The following is a 27,217-nucleotide window of genomic DNA, read 5'->3' as shown; positions in this document are numbered from 1 at the left end:
TTTCGAATAAATGGTAAGTTGCCACAAATTCGATTAATTACAATTACAGTTTAAAAAAAGAAACAGTTTTCATTAAAAATAAAGATATTTTTTATTGAAAACTGGATTACAAAAGTAATTTTCTGTTTATATTAAGATGAGTTAATTAACTTTCGGCAAAAAAAAGCTGTTTTCGTGTAGATTTATATTCGCGACGACATAAAATGGAATCGATGAACAGTAAATACAATTAATCTTTTGTGTGTGATAACAGACATCCATCCTACACATCTAATTAACTTTTAAAGACAATGTTTTCCACAATTCCATTATTACGTTTTATTTACAACAAGCGGAAAGGATTTTTTCGCGTGATTTGATCAGTTAGAGTTAGACCTAATCTGTAAGTCAGTTGGAAATGATAAAATTAATTCGGTACAATTAATCGTTGTCTGTCAATTAATTAAAAATTATGGTTAAGCAATTCCAATGACGTCACTTCCGGGAAATCCGGAATCCCTTGCTGATCAAAATTTCCCTACCAGAACATTAAGCCCTAAAATAATAAATTAAACCAGTGATGTATGTAAATTTGTAGGAATCATGAAATGTAGAAAATACTCGAATTACATGCGATAAAATGCTAATCATCTGCATTGATGGATCTGATTAGGCTGTATTGTCGTAAAAAAACATTTTATCTGTATATTTATCGGTCTATTACATGTTGTCGTGGTGCCCCGAATGAGGGTAACTATATAGAGAAAGCCAGACAGCATACAATACATTGCGCCATAAACAGTATTTATATCAGTTGCACCAAGCCGTAATTGACTTTCAAATTGAATTCTGATACAAAGATGCGGTGTAAGACAAGGTGTTGATAACACGCACTAGTAACGGAAATGATGGTACAACCAAGAGAAACACAACCCCGGTACGGTCACAAATTACATTTCACGCAATTAACACATTCAAAGACAATCAGCAAAAAGAACGGCTTCCTACGAACCATGATAGTGCAAAATTAATGTATCGGTAACATTATACAATAAAAAAGGCAGGAATGCTTAAATCCGGTGCTAATAATTAAATTCAATGACTTTTTGATACCGGTCTTAAATTTTGAATTCTAACAATATTGATAACAGTCAAAGACCATATGTGTTACTGCATGACACTTTTGCTATTTTGGAAGTTATGGTACAGAATGCTTTCATATTTTCCTTATTTTAATAAAACATATATCAATATTGAAGTCCGATCGACATTTATCAAAAACCAACAACAAATATACTATAAAGTACTTCTATGATCATCTATGTACAATTTCAGGGTTAAAAATATAACAATTATTAATAATAACACTTTAATATTATCTCAGAATAGCATCATGCTGAAATTACCCTAAAATATTAAAATAACGAGATAAGTGTTTATCATTCCCCGTATTAGTCTTTGATATTTCTACAGTAACATTTACCTCGATACAGCTAGCTGTCGCAGCTGTGATTATTAAAATAAAAATAAATTAAGCAAAAAAAAAAAAAAAAAAAAAAAATGGCGAAATTTTGGCTTTACAAAACGTGAAAAAGACATATTTTCAAAATGGTCGCCAAATGGGTCGTTTCTTAAAATTCCAGCATAAAATATTCCACAACAGAAGTCGATTATAATAACCAAGCCTTGACTAGCGAAGATGACTTGCTACAGATATTGATAAATTTTATTTGAAAAACCTCAAACTTTTTTTTTGTCTAGGTCAAAACAAGATTTCAGCGAAAGTGAAACCTCATAGATGTGAACCCTTATAAATATAACATTTTATTGCATTCCATTTGTAAAATATAATATTTGTAACATTTTACAAAAACATGCTATGTCAGAAATATAATAAGGTAAGTGGTTCTGTTAGAAACGTACTCAAACATCACGTAGCATTCCATACCCACGACTAGTATATGGCTTCGCGTTATGCACAAGGAAAAAACAACCGAATCAGGCGTTGTAGTCGATGTAAAGTGGATTAATCTTAGCACACTATATTTCCTGGCTTTCGAGAAATCTGTCAATTCCGTAATAACTCCCTGTAAAGTTATTGATTGCGATAAGCTACCGCTGAATGTAGATAAGAAAAGATCTCTTCAATGCTGTCTACAGCGAAAGCTAGGACGATAGAGTTATTTTGTTGTTTCTGAGAGTTGATACTTTTCATGGTGACTGATTTCGGCCATGTCGCACTGTCGCATTGGCGATCATGTCATGTGACATTGTGATAATGCGTGCGTCATGCGACAGTGCAGCAATGCGTCATGCTACACATCGCTACAGTGCGATAAAGCACCATACGACAGTACAACAATGCGCATTGCCGCACCGTCGCTCTTCAAAATGTCCTGCGTTTTCCACTTGGCGAATTGTCGCAAAGCGGGGTCGCAAATGCGACAAAGCGACATGACCAAAATCAGCCAACAAGTTTTTTTTTGTCAATGATATATATCCGATGTAATATAAGATTGCATGTTCTAGTCGATTGGATCGATAATAGGTTATAGCTTGTTTCCAATTTATTCATAAATATTATACAAATATTGCATGGGTAACTGTGTTCTAGTTCATAATATTTATCCAGGGGTGGTAGTAATCAACAAATGTTATATTGCACGAGGTCGATGGCCGATTTGTTGATTACCACCACCGAGGGGTAAATATTATGAACTAGAGCACAGTGACCCATGAAATATTTGTTTTATTACATAATTATCGGTTTTCAGTTGAATATTTTTCATAAAACGAAAAGGAAAATCACTTAACAATATCATCAGCACCGAGAAGCTTCAAGTCCTATTGAAGATTGACGTATAACCACGTACGTCACGTTGTAACTCCGGTTTGGATGTCTCATTGTCTTCTTTAACATTATCAGACCTGCATGCAACCTTTTAATCTAATACATTCGCCGTGTCCGTCCTCTACTCGATAAACGTCTACATAACGTGCCTATTTCGAGATCTATAAAGCTACTGCGAAACTGAGCGTGAACCTTTGTGACGTCATAATAATGTAACTCACTGTTAAGCATGATTCCTCGGAGGTTTTCTACAAAGCTAGAAAACAACGGCGAGGTGTTCCAAAAGCCGTGCAATATAAGATCTAGACTGGATTACCTGCCTTAGTACCAATTTTCTCCGATAGGCTGCGCTCATAAATTCTATTTATATTTATGTATTTTCGGAGCGAAGCGTAGCAGAGAGTAGAAAAACTAAGGCAGGCAATCCAGTCTACATAACATCTCGAACTGTGCAATATAACGGTTCCATGGAAGCGTGCAATATAACTTCAAATTGTGCAATATAACAAGGTTTTATTGAACGGTCAGGGTAATAGTTGGAAATAATTTATTTCTTCATAAATAGATTGGTGTAAACAAATTATAAAATAAATAAATATATATATATTGATTCCTCTCTTAAATTATCATTTTAACGAAGAAAATCACAATAAAGCTAAAAACATAGGAAATTAACAAATTAAAACGCAAGATCGATAAATAACAACTTTGCACATATCGTAATACAGCAATCACATTTATCACATCTTTGCCAGCTGATGGCAAATATTTGATTCAAAATTAATAAAAAGATTTTCCTTTTTTCAATTTGTTAAGGTCTTTCGTATATACAGGACTCTGGTACTTTTTTTCTATCTACGAAAACAAAATCTGGAGCAAGTAACAAATACCACAACGGTGAACATTTATTTGATGCATTGCAAATCCTGTACAATATTGTGTTACGTTGATAAGTAGAAACACAACACCAATACGTCTTTGCTTTTAAGTTTTCCTTTTTTTGATAATGCATTTCTTTGCAAAAGGATAAATTATGTTTCTTTCGCAAATGCACTGTAATACTGTAAAACTGTGTTATACTACCACTCTAAAACCAATGTTTGATGCAAATGTACTTTTGTTTAGTAAGCCATAAAGACAAAAAGGAACCATAAATATTGCTATAGTAAAATATGTTTTTTCAAATGTCATATTGACTCATTCTATATTGTTTCCCCCTTGTCCCAGATTTGCCAAAACTTGACAATGGTTTTCCCCATATATTTAGGTTAATGTTTACAATAATGTAAAATATAAACAGTTAACTTGGTAGCTTTATACCATGCTTCAGTATGCTGTGTACTTTCAACACGTCCTGAAAGTTAATGGTATAAATTCGCTAGATTTGGTAGTACTCGATAGTCGGTAATATTTGCGGGGTTTAAATTTCGCTGAAATCGCGGATCCATCGAAAACCGCGAAATTTATCAAATTAATAGTTTGAAATATTATAGCCTGTCGTGTGAATGACACTTTTAAATGCTACAAAGATAATTAGCGAAAATAACACCCGGCGAATAAAAACAAAACAATAAATCACGCAATTTTACACCCGCGAAATTCAACAACTATGCAGTATTTCATTTTTCTCACCAGCTTATTTTCCCTGTACTTTCTCTTCGTGATTATTCCTGTTTTTCTGACGTCTAAAGAGCAAGATAATTGGAAATCCGTTCATCATACTGTGTTATTATGACATTGTTAGTGGAGCCAAGGAAAACACTCAAGGCTTTCTCACAAAGGATCATTTGGACACATTCTTCCCGATTACATAATACTTCTAGATAATGACCGGGCAACAAACCATCGACGCGATTTATACGATAGTTATAATCTAACAAGAAATCGGAAACTTTGCTGATATTCAACAACAAATAGCTGTCAACCAGCTCCCTTTCACGCGCGATTTTGTTTAGCAGATTTAGCGATTATAGTAAATTTGCGAAAATTTATCTCCACGAATAAGTTTACGCAATTAATACCAAGCTTACATTGAAATGTGATTCTATAAAAATCTTTAGTGCTCGAAAGTAACTATAACCGACTTTTTTCGTGGCTATTAAATGTTTCCGTTTCAAAATATTTTTGCGGTGATTAAGTTTCGCGTATTCAAAATCGAATGGACATACATTTGAATTTAATTGTGCAGGAATAGTGGAAGATATCAATTCGCATATAAATACGAATGCGAATTTACCTAGATCGCGAAATTTGCGAAAATAAATCGAACGCGAAAGAAACTTAGTCTACAGTAATGTGTGCGAACTTGTTTTGATGCGGAAATCTCGAAAATAAGTAGCCATGAAAATGAGTAGTTCTACAGTAAATGTCTTCACACAATTAAAATACACGTCACCGCAGTCTGATAGTTGGTTTATTTATTGTTTCCCATTGCCTGACGAATAAATATAGCAAGACAAAGACTAACCGCGTTCACGGTTGTTTATATTCTCAATACCGGGAAGTGTAAAATATAACAAAATTGATAGCCGAGAGGCATGCCTGTATCCTATCAATACAAAGATGCTTATCACGTTTAAGGATAGATTGCTTTTATTTGTTTTTAATTTAAAAACAGAAGAAAAAACCATAATGTAATCTGTTCAAGAGATAGAAAATCTTTATGCTAGACCCCTTTGCGTGTAAAGTCATGCAGATAGAGATTCGATGTTGCGGATGAAGTAATAGTATAGTTTCTTACACAAGTCTTTATCAATCGTAGTCGAGGAAAACTAGATATTGGAACGTAAGTTCTGGCATTTTATCACGATTTATTTCGCTGACTGTGGCGATCAGTTTGGTTTTATGTGAACCCAACAGCTAAGGTTGTGGCGTGTTCATAAAATGATAAAACAGACATTAAAAAGGAAATTGTTCGCGTAATCGTTTTAAACTTCACACCAGAGAATAAGCTGAAGTGGGGATGAAAATCTAGGTCAGGGTCAAAGAGGATATTGGGACTGGTCTGATCGCTTACCGACACCCCCCCCCCCCAAAAAAAAAAAAAAAAAAGTTTCTTAAAACAAGTACAGCGTAAGAAAATTATATCGATACCTACATTGCAGTTACAGTACCAAACAAATGCAAGTTGAAGCGAAGATTCATTCCACAATTTCGCCATCTGCGCAGTGATAGTTAACTACCGCGCGTCACTTTTTAAATCTAAATTCAGAAGAAAAAAACATTACGAATCATGACTCGATTTGTACTCATTTCGCTGTTTATTAAATCCTTTTACCCGGCGTATTAAAGACACAACAGCATTTTAATAATTGCAGAATATAACTGTCATTCAAATAATCGTATAATCCTTGATCTACCTTCAGGATTATATTTTTCACGGTTTCATAAAACGCTGCTGACGTCGCAAACAGTTAATTCAACGAAACGGAAATATTGCAGCGAACGTTATATACTATATGCAGACAAAAGAGCCACACATACGAGGTTGACATGAATCTCGCTCGTAAATAATGATGTTTATACATACATGAGTTTCGCACGTGGAAGCCTTACCGAATTTGTCTTTCTCTAGTTACGCGCCTCATCAAAGGTGAAAAACAGTTCAGATCAAAGACACAAGATCCACCCGATCAGATGTCAAATTTCATACCTCAATCATTTACTATCATAATCTTCGAAGTTATAACACAGTGAGTTTGATATTGGATTCATATATTTTCTGGTCCATTATACGAACGTCAGTGGTCATGTCTAGGTACTGTCACTAACGATAAAAGACAATCCAAACAAATCTTTGTGTACCCTATAATGGCATGGAAATAATAGAATATTGTACGTCATTAATACCGATACTTATACATTATAATTACTTATATTGCTATTTCTAAGATTCGTCGTTTTTCTTTCCATTTCATATGACCGGTTATTGTTAATAACGCCACCGGTTATGACTACTGGCAATTTAATGGTCACATAAATTTCAAAAGTATGAAACTAAATTAGGTATTGCCTTGTTGCACTAGCTGAGGACACAGGGATTTATTGTCCTGGAGTAGCTGTATAAAACCACATATTAAAAAATAATAATAATAAGAGTTCAAAAGTTTACCGAAAGAGGAGAGATGAATATACAGCATTAAACACTTTACCGGGCAAATAAAGTACCATCAAAAGACAATACAGGGAAAAATTACGTTACGATAGCAGAAAGAACTGTTTTAAGGCACTGAAAAAAATGACTGCTGGACAAAACGTTGACTGAAAGACGCAATACGAAGAATACAACACCGATAGATTTCATAGTGAATAATGCGTTGAAATGTTTACCTAGAAATAGTACGCTGAAATAATGATTGTTTTGTTTATTTGATTAAATTAAACGTCTTATTACAGGCCAGGGTCATATAAAGACGGTCTCCCATGTATGCGGTGAGTTGTGTGTATGAAATGCATATGTGTGTTTTGGGAGACCGTGTTATATTCGTGTTGTGTCTTTTTGTAAAGTGGAACTCTTGCCCCTTTAAAGAGTGTTATATTTACCTTCTGAGTGTTTCGTCACTATATGAATTAACCAACTGACGAAAACAAACATTTGCCTATGACAACACTATGAATACACTATGAATACAACGATTCTCGTGCATTGATCAGCTGATTTCAAACATTACGCCAGTTTCATATCAATAAAAAATAGGCCCCTGCAATATTTTAATGTATACTAGTACTCTTTCATGTGGTGTTTCTTGAAGTAGAATCAATTAAGATTTACTGTATTAAGTCAATCAAATCTTATTTTAACTTTTTAATTTTCTTCTTATAATCGTTTGTTATTTGCGAAAAAAGTTCGACTGTAAGGCGGAAGCTTGAAAACACGACTTTGTGGAACGACTTTGTCATCCAGCATTAATCTCGTATCTCGTCGTATATGTGTGTCAAAATTTTAAACATAATATAATAACCTTTCAATAATTAATATTTTCATAAATTATTCAGATGTAAATATATGGATTGAATGGATTTTTCTCATTTTCATAGCGGGTATGAATAGCAGAAGCTATGCACTTATCTTCCGAGTAGCACTAACGCGCTCCACGGGATATGTAGATAACTTCTGCTATGCATAACTGCTATAAAAATTAGAAAAATACATTCAATCCGAATATATTACTGAAGCATGCCATCAAAGACACCTAGCAACACATATCACTGAGAGAATAATTCTTTTTACTGTCTGCATTTGCATATCAAAGAAATTATTTTCTCATGCGGGTAGGTATCGGTTGTTACTTCATGTTTTTGTGAGAGTTAAACGGGGTTTTTTTCCCAGAGAAATCCTCGTCTTTATCCAATATCTGTCATGGTCCATTGTGGTCCCCACATCCATTAAAATCGACGTCAGCAATCTCTCCCAGGGTGCATTACGGTCCTCACATTCAGTAATATCTCCCAGGGTGCATTACGGTCCTCACATTCAGTAATCTCCCCTCGAGTGCATTGCGGTTCCCACATTTCAATTTTCATAACTGTGGAGACCGCAATGAACCCAGGGAGATATTGTGAAATCGGGGTACTCTTGGAGACATTGGTATTTTTTCTCATGCATACTAACATTGATATCAAAGTTGATTCCTTCACGAAAGGGAAATAACTTTGTGACGTGCAAAAATTTGACTTTTTTTGTCATTTGAATTTTTTTCTGTTGTATTTTTCACATATATAACAGTACAAAGACGGAATACTAAAGAAATCACTTTCTCACTCACTTTTCTGACTTCATAAGAGGTACTTGTGCTTGCTGGTCAGAAAAAAAAGGTTTGGATGCCAAGATAACAATTTGCCTTATATTTCTTTTTCGATATATTTATACATTATATGATTATTCATAATAACATTATCCAGTAGTATTTTCATAGTTTATATTGAATATACTAATTACTATATAATAGTAGCTTGATACTAATTATCTAATTGAGGTACTAGTAGTACACATGTTTAAGTTAGCTGCATTGATCGTCAAATAAATTTAATGATAATCTCCACTTAAGATTGAACACATTGAATTCAAGTAAATCTTAATATCTAATTTCGGTAATTTTGGTTAGACTTGGTTCGTTGGTACTAAGTGGCATTACAGCATTATCATTCACACCATGTATCTACATAGTGTAACGCGGGTATCAATTGTCTGCTTAATATGCCTGTTTGGGGCGAAAACACGAATTCTGAATCAAATAAAAAAAAGAGAAAATTTGTTATATTTCCGTCTGCCACTTATCTGGTCCAATACGGCAATGGAATCGGCCGATAATGGCGTATAATTGGAATCACTATTGAGCCATTTCCGTACGTGCCAGTTACGGACGCATACACCGTAATAAGATCAAATGCATTTCGACAAACCATCACGTCCCTTTAATTCCATTTCCTGGTCGCTTTTCATTCTCAGATACATATTATCAAATCAGTGCGTCTGATTCGTTCTATACCAAATGTGCTGTGATTTCTGAAGTTGTTTGTTGAGCTCGAGGCCATCTTGGATATTTCTAATGAGAATTTTTAAAAGGATTTACGTCTTACTTGGTGTTAAGACACCACCAAGTGATTGTTGACGACTCCGAAGAAACTTACCGTGACAACGTGGAGGCATCCATTTGATTCGGAGGTCATGAATTACTTTTATGCATAGGTTCGACTGTTAAGTGGAAGACGGACAACCACAGGGACTTGGCACGAATTTCCAACTAATTGTCAATATATATAATTGTATACATAAATATATTGGTCTTGCGTGGGAAGTGTTTGCTATTTTGATTTAATGCCATCCTCGAATCTCGATACTTCATGGGTTACTATCACTGTCGTTAAACCACTCCTGGAATTTCACATAGTAAAACTAAAGACAGCAGAAGACACAGGTCATTTGATCCTCTGATGTTTATCAAAGAAATTGTAAAACGGAACATAATGGTTGACTGTGTTGCTTTGAAGTAATCTTCAAAGAACGTCTCTTCGGGTCTGTAATTGGTCAGGTTTTTTTCTTTATAATTGCCTCCAGTTTTACTATGAGATAGTCCAAGGGTGGATATAACGACAGTGATAGTAAGATCTGAGTATCGAGGTTGTTTTAATGCATTTATTCTGTCCAGTTTCATGAGATATCCAAAACTGTTAAAATGGCGTTAACAGCTAGAAAGCATTATGGACTACCGTAGGCGTTGATATCGTCGCCTGTGCCAGCTTTCAGACTATTTGCGCTGTTTTTATTTTTGCGCTGTCATTTCAGACAGTTTGCAGTGTTATGTTTTTGGCGCTGTCAATCGATAAAATGAGTATCCACATGTCAAAAATCGCACATGTTGATACATTTCGCACGAAGATATATTCATGGAGATTTAATGATGGCGACTTAATTAAAGGAAAACTTCCTTGGTAAACCAGCTAGCTCCTATTTATCTTATGATGATTATACACAAATATTGATAAAAAAAGAAATCGTTTGATGGTTCAGCCAAAAACACGAAACTAATTGTTCAATAAATCTGCGATTATTATATGGTGTTTGCGTGGTAAAATAATGTTTATCTCGCCACAATGCATGTTTCACCGCTTGAATTACTTATTTAACTTATCAACAACAGTAAATTGGCTCTCTATATAGGAACTATATTTTACCGCAGAAAGATAATATATTGTATGCGCAATATATGGCAATATGTGGTGGTTTGTTTCCCTAAATGTTGAAGAGAAACCAATGATCGTTGCGGTGTGTAAGATTGAATTAGCGTTATGAGATAAACAAGTTCCCCAAAGCGTGACTATTATTCATCATGTTTATCTGAAATCTCGTTAGTTCTTACGTTAATTTTCAAATCTTTAAAAGGCACTCCCTAAACTTCGAGTTTGATGAACATGAAAAGTAACAGTTTCGTGTTGGAAGAATGTCTGTTTATATAAGCGAACGAAGACAATTCTCTCAAAAATAAAACCATACATTTGCTATATAAAAAAACCGAGAAAGTAGAAAATTTGTGGTAATTAATAAATCAATATTGATTACAAACTAAAAAAAAGATGTTATTCAAATTTTAGCGCTATAATGTAAACTACAACATTTGCGTACACAGTTTTTGCGTCTTCGCTATGTTAACATATTCGGTAATACATGAATTCGCGGTCAAGAAATGTCTCCGGTAATAGTGTATTCAATTCAATATCTTATACAATTATTCGCGAAATATTTAAATTCGCGTTCGACCTCTCACTTAAATTTGTATCCTGCGAAAATGAAGTGGATTACCTTGTAACAAAGGCAAAAATAAAAAAAAAATATCACTAAAATGTGTACGCTTACAGAACACGAAGTTTTAAAAACCTGGTTTAGTGAAGTTCTAGAAAATATTTACCTTAAACCTCTCAATCTGATTATCAAGATTATTCAAATTGCAAGAACGGATAGGAAATTAGTCAATCAGGGTTAGAATTATTAGCCCGAGCTAGGATTTTAATGTCATTTCCGTATTGGTCCTGGCCGACCCCCAGGGGCCAGAGGGCCGGGGCGAAAAGGGGTCAAAATGGATTAACATTTCAAAAATCTTTCTTCTGAATTCGCAGATTTGATGGAACCAAATACTCTTCATAGATTAAAAAGTCAAATATATAAAATCACTGACTGACTTTGAGGGCCTGATGGGCCAATATATAGTGGTAATGTCTTTGTTTCATTCTGTATACATTTTGTATCGCTGATCGTTAAGACCCATGGGCCTCTTGTTTTTTTTATTGGCCTAATGTAAAATAAAACCAAATCCACACATTTCTGTGTATATTTATTTAAAACAATAATTGAAATTAAGGTACATAAAAAATATATCAGAAATATATATAATATCTAAAAAGATAATTTGTGCATAAAAATAAATTTGATTATGACAAAATTAATCTTCATGGTCAGGAATAGCTTTGAAGATGGATTTTATGCAGATATAGATCACATACCTTCTGAGATTGTTATATAAAAATATTTCACACAAATGCAAGTAATTTATATACCTGTAAAAAAGGTAAAACCACAGGAAATTTGAGTAATTTCCTCTTCGATCTTTCAGAACACAAACATCAAATATTTAAGTTATTGAATGTCATTTATATACCTTCTAATCTATCCTTTTTATAAAATGATTGGGCCCATAATGTTTAACAATAGTTTAAAGAGAAACATAATAGAAATTCAGTTAAAAATTACAATTAGATATTCAAAGGTTCTTGTAATTATCTCCCCTTTTTAAAAATTTTATGGTATTATAATGTATCACACTATCTTAATTTAAACATTCAAGTACAAAATATTTGAATGAGGGTTATGTATCACAGCTTAGTCTCAAACATCGTCGATTACCAAAGTCATCCACCTGGGTTTCATTCTAAACAGAGCAGATAAGAGTTTATACACTGAGTTTCCAAGGGGTAATTTTGTACTAAACCATAGACCTCAACTCACAAGCAAATAGTTAAAAATTAAGCACAGCTGCAGTTTTCTCATAAGAACAAAATTACACATCAACAGTATTATCTACAATTACAGAAATATTGTTTCTTTTTAGTTTAACACACTCTCGTACAACTAGAATGAATGGAATGCATAACAAAATCAATATTACATGTACATGCAGATTCATATAATGGAATGGTACAAAGGGACGTAACTCAGGTAGACCAAAATGTAGTTCTATCTGGTCCATCATCTTACAGTCACCATTCATTAAAATTAACACATCTATTTATCAATCTGTCTCTTGAAATTAAGGCCACTTCACTACTCTTCAGATGATAAACTTTCAAACAACGATATCAATTCAAAGTATTAATCATCAACAAAAATGTATTGTTATCTTAAAATATTTGAGCTTCGTTAAATAATAGGTTAAAAGATTGGTGTACTGTACCACACACCAACTTTTGAGCCATGTGTTACTTAAAAGTAAACAACATTCATATTTGCAATAAATATTCACAAAATGCAAGTACCATGGACCGTCACCAATCTAATTAAATTAGATTAAATTATTGCTCCACTACGATGCTCAAGGTTATGCTCCAATACAAGATCTAACAACTCCCCTTTCGGGGTCAACTCAGCATGATCCCTATGGGGTCGTCTACTAAAGATCCCTATGGGGTCGTCTACAAAATCTTCGGTGTGAAAACAGTTACTAGCTATATATAGTATCTCCCAAGATTTTCTGATTCTAGGCCAGGGGTCATTAAGTGGTGACCCCAAACGGGAAGTTGTTAGATCTTGGAGCAGAGTTGAATTACAATAAAACTTAATTTAATATTTTAGTTAGATTGGTACTGTCACTTAAGTATATAGAATGTGATGCATTTTGAGACAATTACATGTAAGGGTTTTCAATAGAACTTGAGCTTTACATACGTATACAATAATTCATTTCAAACTATATAGTACAATATGTTATAAAACATGCCATGGGGTAAAAAGGTTGTGAAATTTAAAGATAAGCAATGAAATAAAACTTTAGCAAATTAGATATACTGGTAATAAAAAATACAGTTTATAAACAACATCTTGTTTAATTGAGATAAAAAAGAATTCATAAAAATTGGAGAAAAAAAAATCTCAGAAAACAGAAATGCACATTATGATTTTGAAACCATATGGGTACAACAAACACATAAAGATACGTATGATGATAGTAAAAATTAATTAGCAATACACTAGCAAAATATAAATATTCCTAAGTTAATATACAGTCATACCTGTCTGTAGACCACCTTATGTACAGATGAAAAATTGTCTTTATAGCCAAGTGGTGTATTAGTACAGGTTGAATTGTGTTAAAATTGATAAGAAAAGTGGTCTTATTAATTAAGTTGTCTTTATACAGAGGTGGTCACTAAGGCAGGTCATACAGGAACGGCCTGTATTCAGATTAGTCTTACTGTACCTTAGATTGTAATCAAATTGAGGCATATTTTATCATTTGTTTGTTGTTAAAATTTAACCATAAGATTATACAAATGTTGACTTTTTGTAGGTTAATACAAGAAATTGTTAAACATGAGAAAGGTGATATTCCCCGATGCCAAAGGTATAAATGGTTTTACGCACGGCGCACGATGACGGACGAAACACGATGACAATAGGTTATCCCGACCTTCGGTCAGATGACCTAAAAATTTGTAAAAATTTTGATACGAAAAGATAGAGGTTAAACAACTTCCATTGTAGAGACATTTAGCAAACTCCTTTACCTACACATTATACATCATTGACATTTACAAGATTTACATATGATATAGTGAACACATTATTTTAAAAATGATTAAACAATTGTTTTTTAAACAATTGTTTTTTCCAAGAAAAATTTATGATGGGTTTGATTTAGAATTGCTGGTGAATTGTTATAAGCTCACAATCTGATTACAATATGTAAACAAACAAAAATTACATAACAAAATAGGACTAGCATTCTTTAAAGATTGTCATAACAAAATTTTGTTCAAATCTTACAATGCTATGAGGGAAAATACACAACAGCTAGTGGGCATCTGAGGGTAAAATCAATTTTTAAAATTGCAGATTTGAGAATTTGAAAACCCAACCCCACTCGCACGGCATTTTGTTGAAGGGAATAGGGGGTATCTGTATTGTAATTCCAGACGGGTTTCCTGGTGTCCAGCTCAGTTTGTCAGCATACCCGACGAGGTTAACCACAGTACCAGAGGTCCCCACTGGAGCCCCAAGGATCAGTTCGTTGTTCTTCGGCCAGTTCAACACAATGGCATACACCGCTGTCCCATTCACTGTTTTCTTTGAAGTATACCTGGAAAACATCAAACATTGAAAAATGATCTGTAGTGTTTTGGCTGGAAATTGTGTCAATTATATGTTTTGGGCATCAGGGCCCAGTTTCATGAACATTCCTTAATTTTAAGGAATCCCTTAACTTAAAATTCTTCATAGGAAAGCATTAAGGATTTTAAGGAGTATTTCTTAAGTTAAGTTGTTTTCCTTAACTTCTGCCATGCTTTCTTAAGGGGAATTTTAAATTACGGAATTCCTTAAAGTTAAGGAATATTCATGAAACTGGGTCCAGGCACCTACTGTATTCAAGGGCAGTTCTGTAATTGAACCAATTTTGGATTAGCTAGCCTGTCATTAAATTATTGCAAGAGGTTAGCCATAAATTATTTTGGTTTTCATATTTTCAGGAGGTGCATTTAGTTCAAGGTCAGTGAAATTGAGGCCTTAAAAAGGGGGAGGGTTGTTTATAGGGATGGGGGCGCTAATTTGGTAAAATATGGTATATCAATTTTATTCCAACAATGTCAGGGGTAAAGCACAATAAGAAACGGCCTGAAGAAATATTAAGTCTGATTAAAAATTGACTGATCAGTGGAGGAGATTTTTTTTTTCTTCAGAAAATAGTTTCACAAGTCCATTTTCTACATATAGTATTTGTTTTCAATAATTTTCAGCAATTTGAAAAAGATAAGAGAATTTGAAAAGAATCATTGCTCAGTTCTAATTCCTACCAAACGTTGGGTGTAATGGTATCATTCTGATGAGTCCAAGGTTTCGATGAGTAGATAGCCTCGCCGTTTACACCAAGCCACTGTCCCATCTGACGAAGTCTCTCCTCAAAGATAGGAATCACTCGTCCATCATGGGTCGGCCCAATGTTGATCAGTAAGTTTCCACCACAACTAGAAAATTTAAATGTTTATTTTCTCACATATTATGTTATGATAATGCTTAAAATAAAATATTGCTTGTTTCCCCTTTCCCACCTACCTACCAAAATGGGTAGGTATTAAAAGGGAAAATGGGAAACAATCAATTTATTTAGGCTGGCCTAGCTTATTTGAATATTGCATGGAAAGTAAGATTCTAAGTTTCACTGAAACAGAAATATTCCATCTTTGTCTATTACATACATGCAGTTATCTCCCTTGCCAGGAGGTATCTATTATGACGTCGTTATTTTGTGAACTAATCTCACATCCTATTCTCTAACAAATATATGACTTTACACTCACATATACATGTGCGTGATGTCACAATTAATACCTACCAAGAGCAGATAACCTTTTTATATGCAAAAACGGAATATTTTGTAACATATTTAAATATATCCTACAAAAGCTAACATTGATTTAAAGTCTATCAAAGTATGTAAATTTTTCAATACATCAAGAAAATTAATGTAGACTGTAAAATACACCATGAATATAAAGATGCTCCATCGCTGAAAAATGGCATTTTCCACAATCAAAAATAGGAGCAGACGAATTAATATTTTTCTTCAGTTACAAAAGTCGATTACTTTACACCATTACCACAATTAAAAAGTTTAAGCTTCTAATTTTATTTCAAGACAAAAATATCGAAAATAATTAATTGGATCCCGAATAAAATATGTTGCACAACATCCTATACAAAATGAAGTGTTGATTGTGCATGCACCAAAAGCAAAAATTATTTCATATTAATGTTTGTGTAAATTAGACATGTATATACACGATTAAACACCAATTTTTGTTAAACTGATGAATATTGTTTATGCTGTGTTGGCAGTGGAGCATCTTTAAAAATTTGATTGTTGTTATTTGATCCTATCAAGATTAAGAGATCTGAATTATTAACAATACAATTAATATTTAGAGACCTTAAAGGGACAATTCAATCTAAGAGAACATTAAAATTTGTACATATATCGGGAAAAAACCAGTTCTAATGGAAATTTGATCAGTCGGTTTCACTGTGATATGCTAGAAAAGCCCATGGTGGTGAAATGCGTGTGAAATGTTCAAACTCGCTCGCTGTCCGCCATTACACATTGTTATATCTTGTATGTCGAACCTTGTCCCTTGCTCGTAGAGTAATGCAACTTTTGTCTAGAACTGCTCAAATCACTCTGACACTAGTGGTTTACATTATAAGGTGAATTGTCTTGCCTAAAAATCATTTTATTACCTTCTCAGTGGTTATGTAGTTCATTTGTTTAGCGTGCGTGACTTTGGCTCGGATATGGGTACAGCGTACATACTGTACCTGCTTAATCGTATTGATCAACGATTTGTAATTACAACGGTATCAATTAAAATACCTAACAATGACGTGGAATTTGTCAATATATTGTGTTAAATGTTCCATAAGAAATGTAGAACAATACATCTATGCCATATTTTGCTTCTTGTTTATGTAAAAGAATTATCCTGAGTGAATTGTCCCTTTAATTAAAAGTTACCTGACAGTTGAAGCGATGGTCTTCACAACTTCTTCCATGGTTAGGTAGCTGTTCAGCTGAGATGTTCTACGATATCCCCAGGAGCCTTTGTCTATAGTCATAGCATTCTCCCACTTGTGTTTCTGGAGAACCCCTGTTTAAGTACATGTATATATGCAACAGCTGAATAACAAGAAAACATGAAGCACAGTTGGTAAACAATAACTTTCTCAAGTTTCAAAAGAGATCCGTTGAAATTTATGAAACATCAACACAACTTCTAACCAATTGAAAACCTTTCAATTCTTTTCAATTAAAACTTTTGCCACAAAAAATAGTACAAGATTCAAGATTCATCCAAACACCAAATGTATAATTTTTCACCATTGAAATGAGTTTCAAAAAGACCTTTGATATTCGAGAGTTTGTATAAAATGTAATTTTCTGGACTAGAAAATTTAAGGTATGTCTCATGCCTTTCAAATTCCATTTTTGCCTTTTTTTCATAACATCGTCTAATTTTAGTTTTTGTGCACATATTACTGCACTGGATTATAAGCCAGGGGGAAAAGTAGCATCTTATAATCTGGAAAATATGGTAATTAAATACATTACATCATCATGTGACTATAGTTCTACTTGTGTTTCTATTACTGAACTAGTGTTACCTGGGTTGAACTTGTCGTGACAATTCCAGAATCCACCATGGGCACACCTAGTGTTGCTTCCCCATCGGTCGTTAACCAAAACTGTGTCCTTCACTGGGCTGTACAGAATAATTTAATGATTAAAATCATAGCTAGTTTCTAAGCAATTTTATAGCTTTTGAAAAAAAATTGCGGTATGGCTTTCATATTTTGCTTATTATGTGTTTGCATACACTTCTCTAAGTATCTGTAACACTACTGCAAATGTACTATAATATTCAAATTACTATGTACACATGTAAAGAACTTGTATCTTTTCCTGTTTAAGATATTCTAATTGAAGTATTTTCTTATAAACAAAAACAACCTTTGGGCTTCATTATATGAACAAATGTTAGCCTATAATGAATTTAAAACATTTTTTAAAAGAAAAATATATATAGGGATGTACATAATGTAATATGTATACATCTCATTTAGGTTTAATAATGAGGACATATTTAATTTCATCAAACCAATGAAGTTGTTCTTTTTCAGTCGTGATGATACCCACCTTTCGTTGTAGAGCCAGGCTATAAACTCTGTCGAATTCCAGTAAGTATCCGGGGCCTCCCAGTCTCCGTCGGACCAGATCACCTCGGGTTTGTAGTTGTTCACTAGTTCATACAATTCAGGCATTGTCTTGGACTAATGGAAAAACAACAAAAATTATTGATATCGGATATTGATGTAATATACAAATTATGAAATACATTGTATCATTCATTAATTTAATTAATTACCATAGGCAATAAAAGACTGAAGGTATCTTCTCTTGCTTTGGGGTCCGACTACTGTATACATGTAGTTTCTAATATTCGCCTGTGTTTTATTTTCGTGGATCCACCCAAATTCGTGAAGTTAAATACTTTGTAAAATTAATCAAAATCACTGTTTACATATTAAAGCCTGTTGTCTAAATGAGGCTTTCAAAGGCTACTAAGATAATTCGCAAAAATAAACTCCAACGAATAATGCCAAAAGAGTAAATCGGGAAATTTTACATCCGCAAAATTTAACATCTGTAACTATATACAGTATATAAGGGTAAATAAAATTTCTTGATAAACACAAAATGTACAGTATGTTATAATCTAATTGTCTGATTCCAGACAGGACCTCTGGTTGGATAGAGAATTTTATCCTGTAGGATGACAATTTCTCCATCATATCACAGAAGTATATATAGCTGGTCTTTCAGACTGAAATGGCTAGTCTGGAGTGCTTAAAAAAAGTTTTCTTAAAACCTAAGAGGCTCAGAGGGTCTGTATCTCTCATCTAGGTTATTTTAATAATAATGGAATCATTTATTCAATATTTCTAAATGTTCACATGAAAATAGCCGAAACCTCGGCTAAATAGTATAATAGCTGATATATCTATATAAAGTTGAATCCAAATTGATTAAGTTCCATATCTATACAGCTAGCTAAAGAAATGACTTTCCTATTGATACTAGCACTTCCTAAGTAAAATATTCTTGATAAAAAAATACATGTCAATTTTGAATTTGACAAAGTGCTGTATCCTGTATATCAATTCTTACCTTGACAAAATCCTGTGTTCTGTATCTATTCTTACCTTGACAAAATCCTGTGTTCTGTATCTATTCTTACCTTGACAAAGTCCTGTGTTCTGTTTCCATTCTTACCTTGACAAAGTCCTGTGTCCTATATCCATTCTTAATTTGACAAATTCCTGTGTTCTGTTTCCATTCTTAATTTGACAAAGTCCTGTGTTCTGTTTCCATTCTTACCTTGTCAAAGTCCTGTGTTCTGTTTCCATTCTTACCTTGACAAAATCCTGTGTCCTATATCCATTCTTAATTTGACAAAGTCCTGTGTTCTGTTTTCATTCTTACCTTGACAAAATCCTGTGTCCTATATCCATTCTTAATTTGACAAAGTCCTGTGTTCTGTTTTCATTCTTACCTTGACAAAATCCTGTGTCCTATATCCATTCTTAATTTGACAAAATCCTGTGTTCTGTTTCCATTCTTACCTTGACAAAATCCTGTACCCTGTATCCCTTCTTACCTTGACAATGTCCTGTTTATCAATTTTTACCTTGACGAAGTCCTGTGTCCTGTATATCCATTCTTACCTTGACAAAATCCTGTGTTCTGTTTCCATTCTTACCTTGACAAAATCCTGTGTTCTGTATCCATTTTTACCTTGACAAAATCCTGTGTTCTGTTTCCATTCTTACCTTGACAAAATCCTGTGTTCTGTTTCCATTCTTACCTTGACAAAATCCTGTACCCTGTATCCCTTCTTACCTTGACAATGTCCTGTTTATCAATTTTTACCTTGACGAAGTCCTGTGTCCTGTATATCCATTTTTACCTTGACGAAGTCCTGTGCTCTGTATATCGGCTATCCATTCTTACCTGGACAAAATCCTGTGCCCTGTATCCATTCTTACCTGGACAAAATCCTGCGTCCTGTATCCATTCTTACCTGGACAAAATCCTGCGTCCTGTATACATTCTTACCTGGACAAAGTCCTGTGTCCTGTATCCATTCTTACCTTGACAATATCCTGTGTTCTGAATCCATTTTAACCTTGACAAAATCCTGTGTTCTGTTTCCATTCTTACCTTGACAAAATCCTGTGTTCTGTTTCCATTCTTACCTTGACAAAATCCTGTACCCTGTATCCCTTCTTACCTTGACAATGTCCTGTTTATCAATTTTTACCTTGATGAAGTCCTGTGTCCTGTATATCCATTTTTACCTTGACGAAGTCCTGTGCTCTGTATATCGGCTATCCATTCTTACCTGGACAAAATCCTGTGCCCTGTATCCATTCTTACCTGGACAAAATCCTGTGTCCTGTATCCATTCTTACCTGGACAAAATCATGCGTCCTGTATACATTCTTACCTGGACAAAGTCCTGTGTCCTGTATCCATTCTTACCTTGACAATATTCTGTGTCCTGTATCCATTCTTACCTTGACAATATCCTGTGTCCTGTATCCATTCTTACCTTGACAAAATCCTGTGTCCTGTACCCGTTGGCTTTGTCGTTGAGGTAAAGAGGATGATAGAACTCAAACAAGGAATGATAAATTCCAAAGTGTAAACCAGGCTTCTTCCTCACTGCTGTGGCAAGCTCGCCTAAAGTATCAAAAATGTTTGTAAAAATTCATTTTATTGGACTTGCACAACATCTAAGTACTGAAACATGATTACCTAAGAATAGTTAACTAAAATTAGAAATACAACATTTTTAGCTTGAGAAAACTGTTGGTATAATGGATCTTAGAATTCCAAAATGGACTATTCCAACCTTTGAACTAGATGAATCTAATTGCATCTTCAGGGGTAAATAGGTTAAAGACACATTTCTATTTCATGGAAAAGCTTGTGTTATATTTTACAAGTTTGAGTTTTCTTCTCTCACTTATAGAGATATATACCATATTTTCCCAAATAAGCACCTCCGTCCATATAAGCGGCCCTCCCATTATAAAGTGCAATATTCTCATGCATTCTTCCCCGAAATTCCAAAATATACTATTCAAGCTTTTGAACTAGAATAATCTAATAGTGTCTTCAGCGGCCCTCCCCTTAAGAGCCATATTCTAACTCTTACTGAACTCGTGTGCACATTAATCTGTCATAATAAACATGCACATTATTTCCTATGAGAAGCAATTTTACATCATGATTCACACGAGACAGACTCTCAAATTCATGTAATAGGGTGCATTGTTAAATCAAGGTGAGGGAATGGTAGCTAATTACAGCCAAATATGGTATATTACACGTACCCACAAGATCCTTTTTAGGCCCGACATCCATTGCATTCCAGTTCCATGAGTACTTGGAAGGCCAGTTAGTGAAACCTTCATGGTGCTTGGTAACCAGGACAATATATCTATAAATCATAGAGTTACACGTACAATATACATGTATATACTTTGTATAATAGTCACAGAGAATTACATATAAAGAGTGTTGAATTCAGTAGTTCAGGTGTAGAATTAAAATACCATCTCATACTACTGTATATTGGCATTACAACTATAACTTATAAATATCTTAAGGCACCAATACCTTTCCAAAACTTTTGATTAAAAGTTTCAAACTACAAATGGGAGATCAAGCTAGCGCAAATTTTTTCAGAGAAATTAAAGAATAGGAACCTACATAATAATGAAAATTTCAAAAGATCCCTTCAACACTTTCTGAGAAGTTGCTGTGAAAGCAGAATTGTTCATAGACATAGATTTGCATACAGACCAACCACAGATTTGGTTTGGTGACTTGTCTAGCTAATTATAAGATTGCTTAACTACACACATTACTGACTTATTACATGTTGGATCTACTTACTTAGCACCTGAGGCACTGAAGATATCAGCCCATTGATCTGGGTTGTAAAATTCAGCTGTGAACTTCGGTCCAAAATCAGCATAGGTAAAGTCAGGTGGATAATTCTGCTTCATGAAATTGATAACGGAGGGATTTTTGAAAGTCTTCCAGTCATACCAGAACCATTCATTCATATAACTGGGTACAGAAAACACACCCCAGTGGATGAAGATTCCTATCTTTGCTTCATCATACCATGGTGGGAGGGGTCTGGAGTCCAGTGAAGCCCAGTCGGGTGTGTATTTAGTGCCACTGATCAACCCAATACATGTACAAATGAACAGGAGTAGGGCGAGGTGGTGAAGAGACACAGCCATGGATGGAACTGCCAGAAAAATATCAAAATATAGAAATTTTATAACATTAAATTATACTAAAAGTCTACCGAGGTTATACAATAAAATAGATCGATTGATTTGTTACTAATAATAGATAAATTTGCAATCATATTTTTTATAATTTGCATATTGAAGCTGCATGAAATTCCTAGACAAAACGCTCCTATTGCAAATTTTAATAAATTGTTCTTTATCTTGGAATTAATTAATTAATGCAATCTATGAATAGGATTTGACAAAAGTTGAGCTTTAAACGATTAAAGCTTCAGTAACAAATCCATACTCCAATTAAACTACAGTTTGCCAGTTTGCGTAACAATGACAATGTACATGTTATTATACTTCACTACTTGTAAGCCAGTGGTAAAAACGAAGCTGGTGAATAATTAATGTAAAAACAGGTTAGGCCTATGCCTGGATCGATCGCAACTTCATGTTATCAATTTCTATAAGTAATATGGTCAACTCACATCTCCAAGAGACTATGTTGAATTAAATGCAGAAGGCCTCTGCAGTCTTCAGCAAAATAGATTATGCAACAAACAACACAAACAAGTTCATTCACTGTTTACATTTTATGGATCCCTCACGTGATGGAAAATCAGTGTCAATGAGATGCTTGCATTATTTCCGTGAATCTCCGGGATTTTCCGGGCACCTGGCGGAAATGAACGAGGTACACTTTCTTATTCCCGCTTTGAAAATATGCCTCTATGTGATTTTCACACCAAACTTAATGGTTTTCTAGATATTACAGAAGAAGGTATACAATGCCAAAATGTTCGCACAGTTGCGGCCGTTTTAAGCACGCTGAAAACGTGAAATAAAAAAAATGTTTGTACTTGAAGAAGCATTATTCTCAATATCTTTTGGAGTTGTAACGTCATAGAAAAAAAACAACAAACAAACAAACAAAAAAACCGAAAGAACATAGTTCACAGACGCGAAGCATTTCCGTCCTTTTTTGTCTATGACTTCATAACCTCAAAAGATATTGAGAATAATGCTTAAATAATTCAATTCAGATAACTGAATCAGGCACTAATTAGGCATACATTGCCATGATTTTACTTTTACAATATAGAGTTATCTTATCCAATTTATTTCGCTTTGGCCAATAACTGTGCAGCTTTTGAAATTCCACGCGAAAACGTCCTGTATATGTGTGACGCAACCTTGGACGTATATCTCACTTATAAATCCTTGATATAACTTTAAAGTGAATAGTCGGGCAAAGAAAACCAGTCTAAATGCGTTCATTGGCCTTCCAAAAGTTCTCGCATATTAATACGACGGTCAAGTTCTGCTTACGTTTCCCAGTTCTGACCATTGAAATAAAGAAAAGTTGAAAGCATTGAAAGCGAGGCTGCGTGGAAATGTAACCACGGACATAGTCAGCCGGGAGGACGTTTTAGGATTCTTATACTTTAAATTAATTTCTACTTACGCAGACAGATCTTGACGAGAAAGTTTATTTTTCTATTCCATAAGAAATTATACTGGATACATTCACGCCATTTTTACCGACTGTAGCCATCCTTGCCCGACTGTTCACTTTAAGCTATATTCAAGAAATTCAACAGATATATCCAGACAATGCAGAATCGTCAACATTGAGATAACCCATTCTAAATATCTGGTAACATAGCCTTAACCTTTTTTGAAATTTTGTAAAAGATCTGGAAGCCTTTGACATTGAAACAGCACACCTCAGCACAAGGTTAAAAAGCAGACAGATGGGAACTGATTTCTTCGATTTCTTCTGTTTTCTTCTCCATGACCAACATAATTCTGAAGCAAATTTGGATTTTTTTTCTCTTCTTGCATGTTTTATATCTACTTGTTTGCAGTCGTCTCTTGATCTGACTAGCGCCGCCAAGTGTCGTATGACAGTCGAGGGACGAGAAACCGGATACGTACGACGTGACGCAGGATTGTGAAATTCTTAAATGAAGGAATTTTACCATCAATCATGGTTAGAGGTCATCAATTAGGGCACAGAAATTTGACGTTCTGTCATATATATAGTATACATATATAAAAAAAATACCCCTGCATACTATATATAGTATATAGGGGTATTTTTATACATGTATACTATTATTAAACCATAAAGGACGTCTTTCCATTAACAAAGAGGCAAAGAAGCCCGATATTTACGGCAAGGTCCTAATTTTCGTCCTGCTAAGTCTCCTATTCTCGTAATGCACTGAGATCGATATAATTCTCAAGATACCTTAAATACATCGGATGACTCCAATGCTGGCCGGTCCCCTCATCAGGTGGATCCTCCTTCCTTAGACGTTTCGGCGCTTTCCACGACGTCCTCCAGAGGTGCGCCGGCTGGGTTGATCAGGCCCAACCAGGGACCGGTCGGCTATCGCATCCGCTTGATGTTATTGCGGGTAGTTGTCTTATTTCTGCCTGTTCATCGCCACGGCAACGATGTCTGTCCTTCTGCCATTCGTTACCTTGTGGCTAGCACTGTTGCTGGTGACCAATCCACTTCTCCTCCCTCTTCCTCCAGATCCAACTGGATGCAACTTCTGCCTGCCTGCTAACTGCTGCTATCAGATTCCTCCGGTCTGCTCCGGTTACTCCTAATAGGCGTTGGGCTCTCCATACTGATTGGCCGGGGAAACCCCTGCATCCGACCTCTATCGGTAGGCACCATGTCTCTTCCATCCTCGATGTTGGCATTCTTCCACCAGCTGCTGGTATTTCTGCTGCTTCCGTTCGTTGGCCTCCTCCATCCTGTCTTCCTATGGTACTGTTAGTTCCACCAAGACTACTTGCTTAGAGCCGCGGGACCATAACACAACATCGGGGCGGAGTGGTGTTGAAGCCACCTCTGCTGGGAAACCCATCCTCTGTCGGATGTCTGCCCTCATTTCTCAGTCTCTTGCTGTTGCGAGTATCCCACCAACCTCTACGCTTCCTGTAGGCCGGGTACCAGACTTCACAAATGTGACAAACTTTGGCCCTTTCGATATCGTCCGCTTTTTCCTCCTTGCACGGTCTAGGCTTGCTGCTATACCTCCTTGAGGACCTGGTAGTTGCGCCATGTGTATCTTCCGTCTGAAAAAACTTTGCACCATTGCTGACATTTCGATGACTTTTTTGACACAAAAATATTTAAATTGGGGTGGAGAAAACCTAGATAAGATTTCATCCCAGTAGTTTAACATTTACGTTTCAGATTTTAAATAAAGCCTCCCCCCCAAAAAAAAAAAAAAACCCCAAGAGGCCCAGAGCCTGTATCGCTCACCTGTTTTTTTGCACAATTTGGAATCCCCACACTATAAGGATGCTACCATTGTATTGTGGGTGCTGAACCATGCTTAGTTTCAGAGAAGAAGTCGTTTATATGGAAATAGCCAAATTGGCCCCTTTTGACCCCGCCCCTCAGGCCCCCGGGGGGTCAGCCCCATCATTTGCACAATTTGAAATCCCCACCCTATAAGGATGCTACCATTGCATTATGGGTGCTATACCACCCTTAGTTGCAGAGAAGAAGTCGTTTATATGGAAAAAGCCAAATTAACCCCTTTTGACCCCGCCCCTCAAGCCCCCGGGGAGTCAGCCCCATCATTTGCAAAATTTTGAATCCCCACCCTATAAGGATGCTACCATTGCATTATGGGTGCTATACCATGCTTAGTTTCAGAGAAGAAGTCGTTTATATGGAAATAGCCAAATTGACCCCTTTTGACCCCGCCCCTCAGGCCCCCGGGAGGTCAGCCCCATCATTTGTACAATTTTGAATCCCCACCCTATAAGGATGCTACCATTGCATTATGGGTGCTATCCCATGCTTGGTTTCAGAGAAGAAGTCGTTTATATGGAAATAGCCAAATTGACCCCTTTTGACCCCGCCCCTCAGGCCCCCGGGGGGTCAGCCCCATCATTTGTACAATTTTGAATCCCCACCCTATAACGATACTACCATTGCATTATGGGTGCTATCCCATGCTTGGTTTCAGAGAAGAAGTCGTTTATATGGAAATAGCCAAATTGACCCCTTTTGGCCCCGCCCCTCAGGCCCCCGGGGGATCAGCCCCATCATTTGTACAATTTTCAGTTAGTAGCCCATAAGGATGCTACCAGTCAAATTTTGTTGAAATCCGACCAGCGGTTATGGAGAAGAAGTCGATTGTTGACGGACGACGGATGCCGGACGCCTGAGGACGGACGCCGGACGCTGCGGTATCCCATAAGCTCACCTCAGTCCTTGGGACCAGGTGAGCTAAAAACCAAAACAAAACAAAAAACATCCTTATATCATTGACCCCTGAAACCTTCAGTGTAGCCAATAGTTTTTATCTTTGGTGAATATTTTGATGACTTCCAGACACAATCATAAACACCTTTGGCAAAGTGTACATAACTATGGTGACCGAGCGGTTAAGATCATGACATATTACCGCAAACCCACCACATCTGGGTTGTGAGTTCGAAGTCCATGTTGGGTACTTGCTAACTTCCTATATGTAGATTTCACTGTCAGTATCGGTTACTTCCCTCTGTTTCACTCCGTCAGTATCAGAGTAACTTCCCTTCGCTCCGTCAGTATTAGAGTTACTTCTCTTAGTTTCACTCTGTCAGTAGAAGAGTTACTTCCCTTAGTTTCATTATGTCAGTAGAAGAGTTACTTCCCTTAGTTTCATTATGTCAGTAGAAGAGTTACTTCCCTTAGTTTCACTATGTCTGTAAGTCAGTTATGTCAGTAG

At 35.4% G+C, this 27,217-nt stretch overlaps 1 protein-coding gene across 1 annotated transcript; it reads right to left on the bottom strand.

Moving 5' to 3' along the window:
- Positions 1–12,782: 12,782 nt before the first annotated feature.
- LOC138324018 (alpha-L-fucosidase-like) lies at positions 12,783–23,112 on the bottom strand. The gene is made up of 9 exons (XM_069268997.1): positions 22,958–23,112; positions 22,111–22,474; positions 21,546–21,652; positions 20,759–20,889; positions 18,283–18,416; positions 17,751–17,848; positions 17,104–17,236; positions 15,389–15,559; positions 12,783–14,676 (listed from the first exon to the last, which is right to left on the bottom strand). The coding sequence occupies exons 2-9, from the start codon at positions 22,464–22,466 to the stop codon at positions 14,421–14,423; spliced, it is 1,386 nt and encodes a 461-aa protein (XP_069125098.1). The 5' UTR covers positions 22,467–22,474; positions 22,958–23,112; the 3' UTR covers positions 12,783–14,420.
- Between the last annotated feature and the right edge of the window lie 4,105 nt (positions 23,113–27,217).

The sequence above is a fragment of the Argopecten irradians genome, chromosome 5, assembly GCF_041381155.1.
Source record: "Argopecten irradians isolate NY chromosome 5, Ai_NY, whole genome shotgun sequence".
NCBI classification, from domain to species: Eukaryota; Metazoa; Mollusca; class Bivalvia; order Pectinida; family Pectinidae; genus Argopecten; species Argopecten irradians.
The sequence above is the reverse complement of the archived record's forward strand: the minus strand, read 5'-3'. Positions and strand labels throughout refer to the sequence as shown.

Excerpts from the sequence above, each read along its gene's own strand:
- LOC138324018 (XM_069268997.1), bottom strand. The coding sequence starts at position 22,466 with ATGGCTGTGTCTCTTCACCACCTCGCCCTACTCCTGTTCATTTGTACA. Across the intron at positions 21,653-22,110 it reads TTCAGTGCCTCAGGTGCTAA|ATATATTGTCCTGGTTACCA; the intron begins GTAAGTAGATCC and ends TATGATTTATAG. Across the intron at positions 14,677-15,388 it reads ACCATTACACCCAACGTTTG|GTATACTTCAAAGAAAACAG; the intron begins GTAGGAATTAGA and ends GATGTTTTCCAG.